Here is a 9,469-nt window from a genome sequence, read left to right on the forward strand (position 1 = left end):
TAAATGTCATTCCTTATTTATAGGTTTATCTTTGGGGTTTTTGAACTTTAATCCTTCAAGAAGATTAAAATTCAATAAAAACCTATTGTTGGATTGAATATTGATTTTAGCCTTCTAATGTGTACTTAATTCAAATTCATATTATATTTTTGTTTTAATATTTAATAGATATTTTATTTAATGTCATTACATTAAAAATTAAATTTATTATTATACACATTTTAATTCATTAATTTTATTTTACTTCCTCTAATTAGTGTACCTAAACGTCCGTATCATAATATATTTTACTAAATTAGTGTACTAAAATGTTTGTACCTAAATATATTGTAGTGAATTAGTGGCACATAAGACAATATGCAAAAACATAAGTGTACTGAAAAATTCAATACCTAAATATATGATACTAAACTAGTGTACCAAAATGTTGCTACCTAAATATATTATACTAAACTAGTGTACCAAAATGTCCGTACCTAAACATAATATACTAACTTAGTGTACCGAAATATTCGTACCTAAATATATTGTAATGAATTAGTGACACATAAGAAAATATGCAAAAACATAAGTGCACCGAAAAATCTGTACGAAAATATTTTCTTATATAAAATACTTACCATATCAAGAATTGAAATTTATAATATTTTCATAAAATTTAATTTATGAACACTATAAAATTATAAATAAAAAAGAGAGACATTCAATACATGTGCTAGCATTAAATAGAGTCTAGGGACTAAAATCAAATTTTAATCTTGTATAAGACATTTTACTAAACTTCATCTTATTTAAGGATTAAAATCTAATTTTCTAACTTAAATTTAGGCTTAAATATAATAATTAAATATTGTTTCTCCTTTTTGTGCTCCTAAGTTGTATTTCAATTTTTCTTTACCTCCATCATTAGGTTTACTGTGTTAATCTATGTTGTAGGTATGGAATATGAATTTTTTTTGAACTATTTTTATATATAATAGGTACATATTATATATTGCCTCCATCATTAGGTTAACTGTGTTAATCTACTACTGAAGATTGCTAACCCTTGTTTCTGTTCGAACCCTGATAAGATTAAGACATATTTGCGAACAAACCACTTAACTCGAAGAGTAAATATGTAATTAACTAAGGTTCAAGGAACACTTATATTCATTAAAATTTCACATTATTTAACAAGAAACAATATTATTGAAATTGAAAATTGAAAGGGTAGCTAGAAATATATTGGATCAGAATCCAATATGTTTTTCATGTGTGTTTAATCAGTGCCCCCGATGGCAACACTGGAGGCAGAAGGGTGGAACTTTGCTACCGTCGCAATTGCAGCAAACCTCGTTTTCGGGACACTGCCTGTGGAAAACTGCAGATTCACGTACAATCGTAACCAATATTAGTCCATGCATCCAATCAAAATAAACAAAGTAAAGTGTAATTACAAACACTTGAAAGAAGAGAGGAGAGCACTCGGAACCCTAAACCCTCAAGAGTGAGAAAATTATAAGAAACACGTACGATCGACATGAATATCAGCAGCAGCATCTACAGAAGCATGTTTGGTGGTGACGAATAATGGCATGCGACTGATGGTGGCTTCCGCTATTTTGATTTGGCCCATTTGATGATCAGCCATGCAGTGGAAACAAAAAACAATATAAACGTGATTCCTACTGACTTCATTTTTTATTTTATGATTATTCCCTTAAGCTTTTTCTATATGTGTTTAAGAGAATATTAGCACACGCTTGACTCTAATTTGGTTTGCATTTGTCTCCCTACTTATGCTATAGTTCTTATGCTTGCGACCTTGATTGGTAAGAAGAAAAAAGCACTCTGCAGATATTCTGCATGCATTAATGCAAAAAGTCTTCATGAAGAAAAAAATGAAGATGTTTGATTACTTGCCTCTCTTGTATTTGATTTTGGGGCTTTCACGAGGGATTTGGTTTGCCTATTGGGGTCTTTTTGTTGACTTCAATTTTATCACCTTGTTTAGTTAATTGCTTTGATTGATTAGTTATTCGCTTGATTTTTTTCCCATTAATTTTTTTTCGTTGACCTTCTAACCTATGATAATGATTGTTTCTTTTTAGAAGTAAAGACCACGATAGTTCACGCCCCCTGTTTCTATCTTTCTGCAAATTAATACCTAAGATCATGATTGTATCTTTATACTATGTACAAATACGGTATAGAAAATATATTAAGTGTAACATTACTCAAACTTATGTGTCAAGTGGCTTATTACTTGCCAAAAAAAACAGGAATCCATTTTTACTTAACCCTTTAACTTAAGTGTAATATTCTTTATTGTCTCTAGAATTTTGTAACGTTTTTTAGTAAACTAATATTTTAAGCATTTGAATTTAAATTAAAATAATCTTGTGGTTAACATGTAAAAAGCGAATTGCATGTTATAGTTTGAGTATTTCTGAATATTTTCATGATTGATAATTTCCAAAATTACAATATACAAATATAGTTATAGGAAAAAATCCTATAGTTTGTTTGTTTGTTTGTTTTTTTTTTTTTTTTTTTTTTTAATCCAAAAGAATCCTATAGTTGACTCCTATGATTGATATAATTGAAACAAAGCACGAAAGTAATATTTAGCTAATTGATACAATCAGCACCAAGTAAGAAGGTAATCATTCCAACATATGTTTTTGCTCAATCAACGTTGATTGGATGCTAATTTAGGCAAACATCTTATATGATTGTTTGACTTTTTCAACAAAGCGTGCTCGAAAATCATGAGAAGAAGACAAGGCTAGAGGGGATAACGCTACACCAAAGTGAAAGTGTGAACAAAAAAGGATAGTGTGGGAAGAGAATCTCCCAGGTCAATAACTCATCAGTGGCAATTGTCCAGTGAGCGGATAGTGAATCTTTTGAACAGGTAGCAAGTGTTTATTGAACGATAACACCGTTAATACTAAACTTTAGTTGCATGAGAGAATCACCAACATAGCAAGTAGTTTTGTTTTGGGTTTGTCGGTTCAATTAAATTTAAGAGTGTCAAATGACATAAATTAACACGTATATATACTTATAATCGAAGCATTCGTTGTTTCAGGATTACTGTTGTAGTCAAGCTCAACGATCCAATCTGATCCGAATATCAAACGAGCCCTTACTTCCCAAGCTAAAAGGAAAAGAAAGACAAAGCTAATAGACCCGAATGAGCAGTATAGCAAGCTTTATTGAAGTATCCCATCACCGTTGGTCCCCATTTAACTTAAAGCTGGAATTTAGTGCTCTGCAATTTATAGTGGAGGCTGGAAAGCAGAATTACGAATACATATTTAATATGTAAGAAGTGACAGTAATTGTGGACAGAAGAAGGAAGTTTATATCGTTTATACAGCCTAATGTGAAAAGTAAGACACTTTAGAGTGGACAGCTTTGCATAAGCTGGAGATCATAAGAAACCTTTTGATTTGCTGGATCTTTACATCCTCGAATATCCCCTCTGATCTTCGTATTGATCCATGAACTCGTCGTTGAACTTCTTGAAGCTATCCATGATGGCCGGCATGTCTTCCTCAGCCGGTAAGATGGTTGTCCTCAAGTGGAACACCCTATACGGCAAAAAGGGAAAAAGTAAAAACAAATTAGAAACTGGTTTTTTGTATTGCAGTTTCATACATATGCGTAACTTATTACAGTAGGCGAGGTCATTGTTTGGTATATAGTATATACTCCAGAACTGAAGATTGCTAAAAGTTATTAATTACCCTTCTTTCTGTCCGAACCCTGATCCAGGGACGGTGGAAATGCCAGTGGCTTCCAAGAGCTTGAGACAGTAGAAAACATCGGCAACTTTTCCAGCCCGTTGAGCAGCCTCTATCGCTCTTGGTGGCAAGCGTATTTGTGGGAATGAATACATTGCACCTAAAACCAATTTTTTTAACAATTAACAAAAACAGCCATAAAATTTTTGAGGTAAACTTCAAGGAGTTGTAAGCAACTTTTTACCTTCCGTGAAATTACAAACAACATTTCTGCAGCTGTTAAATCCATCAGTCATTATCCTGGCTCTTCTCCTCAGAGATTCAAGGATCCCTTTGCTGCAATTAGTAATTCAGAAACCACCATTATTTACAGCTTCGAGAGGACATCTCTTGATACCACTCATCAAGTGTTCCAAATCCCATATAATATTATTGATAATTTCACATAAACAAGAAATACCGATAGTTATCCATTTCACATCCTTTACATGAAATGATGTTTAAAAGCTGTTTTAAAGCTTTAGACCTATCTCAGTAGACTATTACTGACCATGGAAAAGCAGAACAGCTTTTACCGTTCAGTTTCCGTTTAGTTAAATACCAAAAGCCTTCAAGTATACTTTTAGAGGGCATACCTTTCCCTAATAAACTGCTCATATGAAATATCTCCAGGTTTGGGAGGGTTGACCATCAGCCCCATCTGTATATAGACCAAGTAATTCCCTAATTTAGATAAACAGTTTTGGACAGAGATGAGTTCTAAATAGAATAGCACATCGAAATATTGTAGTTTCACTCACAAATATTTGTGCAGGAACATTTGGACTGAGTGCTATTGATGCAATCTTATATATCTCATCAACTGTCTGCAACATGATATCAAGAAAACAAACACTCAATGAGCGTTGGAGCTTATATATACCGAATTGAAGAATGCTTGAATTCATTCCATTCTACAAGAAGTTTGCCTGATTAATTCAACACGCCATAAAAACACTTTTTCAGAGTACGAAACAAAAAAAAACCTTAAATTGTTCTAGTATTAGCTGAGATGTAACCTGAAACTGGGGAGGCTTCTAGTTGATCAAATCTTAAACTTGTTAAAATCCCTACCTTTCAGAAATTTTATAGCATTCTTGTATTTCCGTTAAGTCTAAATCCTACATGCTTCTGGAGGCATACTCTGCATATCCTCTTTTGGCAATCAAAATGTCAAGTGCGTTGGAAACTCGAGTATGTGATGCAAATAGGCAACATAGAGGAGGCACAAACCTTTGGAGGAATGTTTGTCATCTCAAAGTATCCACCCCTCTGTCCACATTCACCCCAGTATCCTTTGGAGACGGTGTGGAAAGAAACAAGCTGGACTTCCTTGCTTATAGGTAGCCCCATACCCATCAATACCTACAAATATTATCAGAATTAAAGAATTACTTATCGATTCGAGCTGAAACTACAAGGAAAGGCACATGCAGCTAACTCTGGTAGCTAAGAGTATTTACCTTTCTAGAACTAATAAAGGGGCGCTCGTCCTGGTATATATTCTGCTGATAAACTTCATCCCCAAGCAAGACTAGGCTTTCATGGTAACAGAAGTTCAATATTTCTCTTAAATTAGCTTCACTAAGACACTGACCAGTCGGGTTTCCGGGGTTTATAATCACCATTGCTCTTACCTGATTGTATTGCAAATATTTAGTTGGTAGTAAAAACCATGACAGAAAGCTCAACTCTGTTATTGAATTGCAAACAATAGAAGAAATTGACATTTACTACTATATTCAAAAGGGAGTAGATATTAGGATTAGCATCCAGGAGGTAAACAGGAAAACGTTGGAGAGGAAATTCCTCCTAAAGGCATGCGAACAAAAGTCTGTACTGTATGAAATCCGTATTGAAAAATTAATCAGCCTGCATATTGCAGGTTGATCCTATTCACCCATTTATGTAGTTTACTCTTAGTTTGAAAACACATTTCCTGCATTCTTCGATAAATAAGCCAGGGAAAAAGCATACTAACAGTGATTCCATTTGCACGAGCCTGTGCAACTGACTGGCGAAGATTATTAACATCAAGACCCCAATTTGCTGTTTCCTCTAGGTAATAAGGAACAAGAGAACCGCCAAACAGAGATATCGCAGCCGAATAGAGTGGGTATTGTGGGACTGGAACCAGAATCTGCCAGCATCCCAAATAAGAATATGTATGGAGATAGTATTGAGGTGTCAAGAAGAAAAACATAACAAAAAGAGAGCATTTATATTTAAGTAATCTGTTATCTATCGTCATTTAGGAAGATACATTACCCCATCCCCTTCACCACGGATGATAGCATTCAAGATCTGCATCACACCCTTGCTGGCACCATCGGTGAGATATATGAGCTCTGGGTCACTGTAATATGGCCCCAAAAATTAACAAATACCTTAAGTGACAACTTCAGAACCAAATTAACAACTTTATTGCCTCTGGGAAAAATAAAAGTAAAGTAAAAGGATTGATATCTAGCAACCATCACCTTGGATATCCATCACGTTTCTCAATGAACTCTGCCACTTCCTTCCTAACCCCTGGAATACCTCGGGAATCACTATAAGCACCTACACATACAACGTGAAGAAAATTATTCATTTACACACTTACAGTTGATAAAAGGAGCTCTTAAACTTTGGCGACCCCAGAAACAACTTCTCAGCTATGCTTATTGCAGATAATGGGGATCAAGCAATTTCATGTTTATAATAACCGGAGCAAGTTAGCAGGTAGGACGAAATTGATGGAGATATAACATGATTATAGCACCAACTAATGACAAGATAAGATGTTTATCTAGCTTTTAAATACAAAATAAAAGTTCCAGTTAACATGATTCGGTCAGATACTGAAAAAATTTGATCATCGCCACATGAACATGAAATGGATTGGTGATCAGTAGGGCAGATCATTGTGGAGAAACGAAAGGAAATAGATCTTATAAGATATGCTAAATTTTGAAATAAACTGAATATGTCTTTCAAAAAGTTAAGATGGCAGCACCAGTTAAATTATTTAGCAGGTGTGCGAGTGTGTGTAATCAGCTTTTGGGAGTTTAATACACGAAAAATCATTCTTCGGTGCATTGGATATAGTCAAGTTCTTTTCCCATGATAACATCACATGAAAGGCAGGTAAGGTAAAGTGGATACCTAGACCACCCGAAGTAATTGAAAGATAATGTTTAGCTCTTGAAATTGCATCAGCAGGAAAGAGCAACCCTACATTAGGGTCATCTAAAAGGAATGGAGCTTGGCATAAAGCAACCACCTGCAATAAAAGATTACTTGGTCAGAACAACGGACAATTTAAGTGAGCAACTCAAACAATTCAAACTAAAAAAAAGTGAGTATCAGCTTAGCAACGAAAAAAACTATATGAGAATATGAAGAACCTGGCGAGGGAAAGTCAGTGGCTTCTGTCCTAGAGCATGAGGATTCCCAACATTTGTGAAAATAATCTGCAGACAAGAAGTTGAATAATGAGACAGCGCGAAAATCTGATAGAATTGTCATTGGGACTACTAATCCACTTAAACTCTGTTCTGTTGCCATATATATGTTAAGTTGATTGCAGTTAAGAAGACATGCAAGGCAATTTTACAAGGGTGAAATCCAAGAAAAACAGCATTGCCAGACAAAACCAAAAAAGAAGTGGTATCTGTACCTTCTTTCCTTCCTTCTGAAGCTCAGAAGCTCGAAGATACAGCTCGCCTCTAACAGCATACTGAACCTTCTTCACGTTCTCATTCAGTGACTCATAGTCCAATGCCTTAAGGGGCATGATGATAGTTTTATGTTCTAAAAAGTTTTACTCAACGCAATGAGAAGGCACAGCAGCCAATTTATGTACTCACTCCCTAACCTGCAGATTTTGGAGTAAGTTAACAAAAACGATCAAATGAAAAACTAAAAGGGTTCTTCACGAATAATCCCTTGAAAAGTAACTCCATTCCATAATCAATAACCCTATTTTAAAGAAAAACGAACCCTGTACCCCTCCATTATTGCACCAGATTGTTATTGCATTTTTTCCCCCCATTAGTTTGATTCTTTTAGGCATTTCTCACTAAGATTATCAGTTCTCAGGAAGACTGCACTCATTGAGTGAAATGCAGAACGAAAGACGGAAACAAATATTATGGTGTGAAGATGGCAGCTTGAATATCGGCCCAGTCACCAGTCAACTTAAATCCCAGAACTCATTATTTATTCAACTAATTTCTGTATGGCCTCCAGTTTTTTCAGTGTCATTTAAACCAAAAATTAAAATTTCACATTAATAATAAACTAATTCATTGAATGGACTAATCATCCCGATTAACAAACTAAAATCAAACACCAGCATTAATATGAGCAACCGCAATCACAAGTATCGAACCGAAAGCCTAAACAATTATATCTCAACAGATGAATCCTATAAAACCTGGAAAAGATGCAATATTTAGTTCAGAATCGCCAAAAAAACGACACCCCAAATGCAGAAAACCAAAAAAGAAACGACTGGAGTCGGCAAATAGTAAAATTACAGAGAACCAACCAGGCACCGATCACAGATCTTCACCAAAAACCAAAACTTTAAGTAAAACACCAACCAAAAAGCAAACCCAGTTAGCAGATTAACACAGATAATAACCCAATTCACCGAAAAGCTCAAAACAGAAAGAAGAAGGAAAATCAGAAGGGTACAGCCGCCGTACCTGTGAGCTTTTGGTCTGTGGAAATTGCAGAGAAAAGCAAGGTAGGCAGTATAAAAACTGAAGGGTTTATTATTATTTTATTGGGGTGTGGATCAGAGAGAAAAAAACGTACATTATTTTGTGGCAGTACATGAAGTGACTGCAATGGCAGCTGCAGCAGAGCCACTGAAAATTTATAAACGGATTATTGGTATAATTTTGCCAAGGGAGAGGATAAATCTCGTGTCAGAAATGTGGTGCAGCTTTAACACTCTCATCTCATCATTCCTTTGGCAGATAACGAGGGCCTGTTGGCATTCATCTTCCTTTTTCTGGCATTGTCATTGGGTGCCGCTGTCGTCGGGCTCGCAATCTGACTAATTGACATAGAAGACAAGAATGTAGTGGTTGATATTTGCCATCTGTCTCTCAATTGGGCAAATTTTTAAACGACACTGTAATTTATGATGAGATGTCGTATTAAATGGGGTGTCCTACGGTTCGCGACTCTAAAAACATGAGAAAAAGGCTAACGAGTTTTATGGCTCGTTTGTAAGTAATTTTAAAATAAACATAATTTTTTTTTATGAAAATATTTTTAGAACTAATTAGGTAAATATGTAAGTGAATTCTGAAAATACTTTCTTATAATAAGCACATTGTCTATTGCTTTCTGCATAAAGCACTTCAAATGTTTTGAAATATAAAAATATTTTTTCTAAAAGCGTTTTCAGTTATTTTAAAACCACTTATAAACGAGTTCTTAGTTGCATAGGTATAAGAAGTCTCACTGATTTTATGTACGACGCACTTGAGTAATAAAATTATAACATACTTAAAACATGAAGGCATGAGAAAAACATCTCCCACACATTAATTTTCATCCCTAATTAGGTTTCAAGAACAAGTTCTTTGACTGTTAGGTTCAAATACAGCAGTTAAGCTTAATTGTTGCTGGCCTCTACACGTGGCAATCAAAAGCAAAAATAAGTGGGCCCGATCATGCCACATCAGCCGACTTAA

At 34.8% G+C, this 9,469-nt stretch overlaps 1 protein-coding gene across 2 annotated transcripts; it reads right to left on the reverse strand.

Moving 5' to 3' along the window:
• Positions 1 to 3,172: 3,172 nt before the first annotated feature.
• On the reverse strand, positions 3,173 to 8,910 carry LOC103403075 (glutamate--glyoxylate aminotransferase 2). Of its 2 annotated transcripts, none has more exons than XM_008341894.4 (14): positions 8,580 to 8,910; positions 7,435 to 7,632; positions 7,163 to 7,228; positions 6,921 to 7,038; positions 6,254 to 6,335; positions 6,042 to 6,129; positions 5,755 to 5,913; positions 5,237 to 5,410; positions 5,007 to 5,138; positions 4,535 to 4,600; positions 4,370 to 4,434; positions 3,979 to 4,070; positions 3,738 to 3,894; positions 3,173 to 3,581 (listed from the first exon to the last, which is right to left on the reverse strand). In XM_008341894.4, the coding sequence occupies exons 2-14, from the start codon at positions 7,549 to 7,551 to the stop codon at positions 3,452 to 3,454; spliced, it is 1,446 nt and encodes a 481-aa protein (XP_008340116.1). In that variant the 5' UTR covers positions 7,552 to 7,632; positions 8,580 to 8,910; the 3' UTR covers positions 3,173 to 3,451. The 2 variants fall into 2 exon arrangements, with proteins under 2 accessions (XP_008340116.1, XP_008340115.1); XM_008341893.4 differs by having other exon boundaries at positions 8,468 to 8,866.
• Between the last annotated feature and the right edge of the window lie 559 nt (positions 8,911 to 9,469).

Source organism: Malus domestica, chromosome 16 (genome assembly GCF_042453785.1).
Source record: "Malus domestica chromosome 16, GDT2T_hap1".
Classification (NCBI taxonomy): Eukaryota; Viridiplantae; Streptophyta; class Magnoliopsida; order Rosales; family Rosaceae; genus Malus; species Malus domestica.

Bases quoted from the DNA above. Each gene is read 5' to 3' on its own strand.
- LOC103403075 (XM_008341894.4), bottom strand. From the start codon at position 7,551: ATGCCCCTTAAGGCATTGGACTATGAGTCACTGAATGAGAACGTGAAG. The intron at 5,914-6,041 runs GTAATGTATCTT...GGATGCTGGCAG, and splicing joins TCCGTGGTGAAGGGGATGGG to ATTCTGGTTCCAGTCCCACA. The intron at 4,071-4,369 runs GTATGCCCTCTA...TACTAATTGCAG, and splicing joins GAGCAGTTTATTAGGGAAAG to CAAAGGGATCCTTGAATCTC.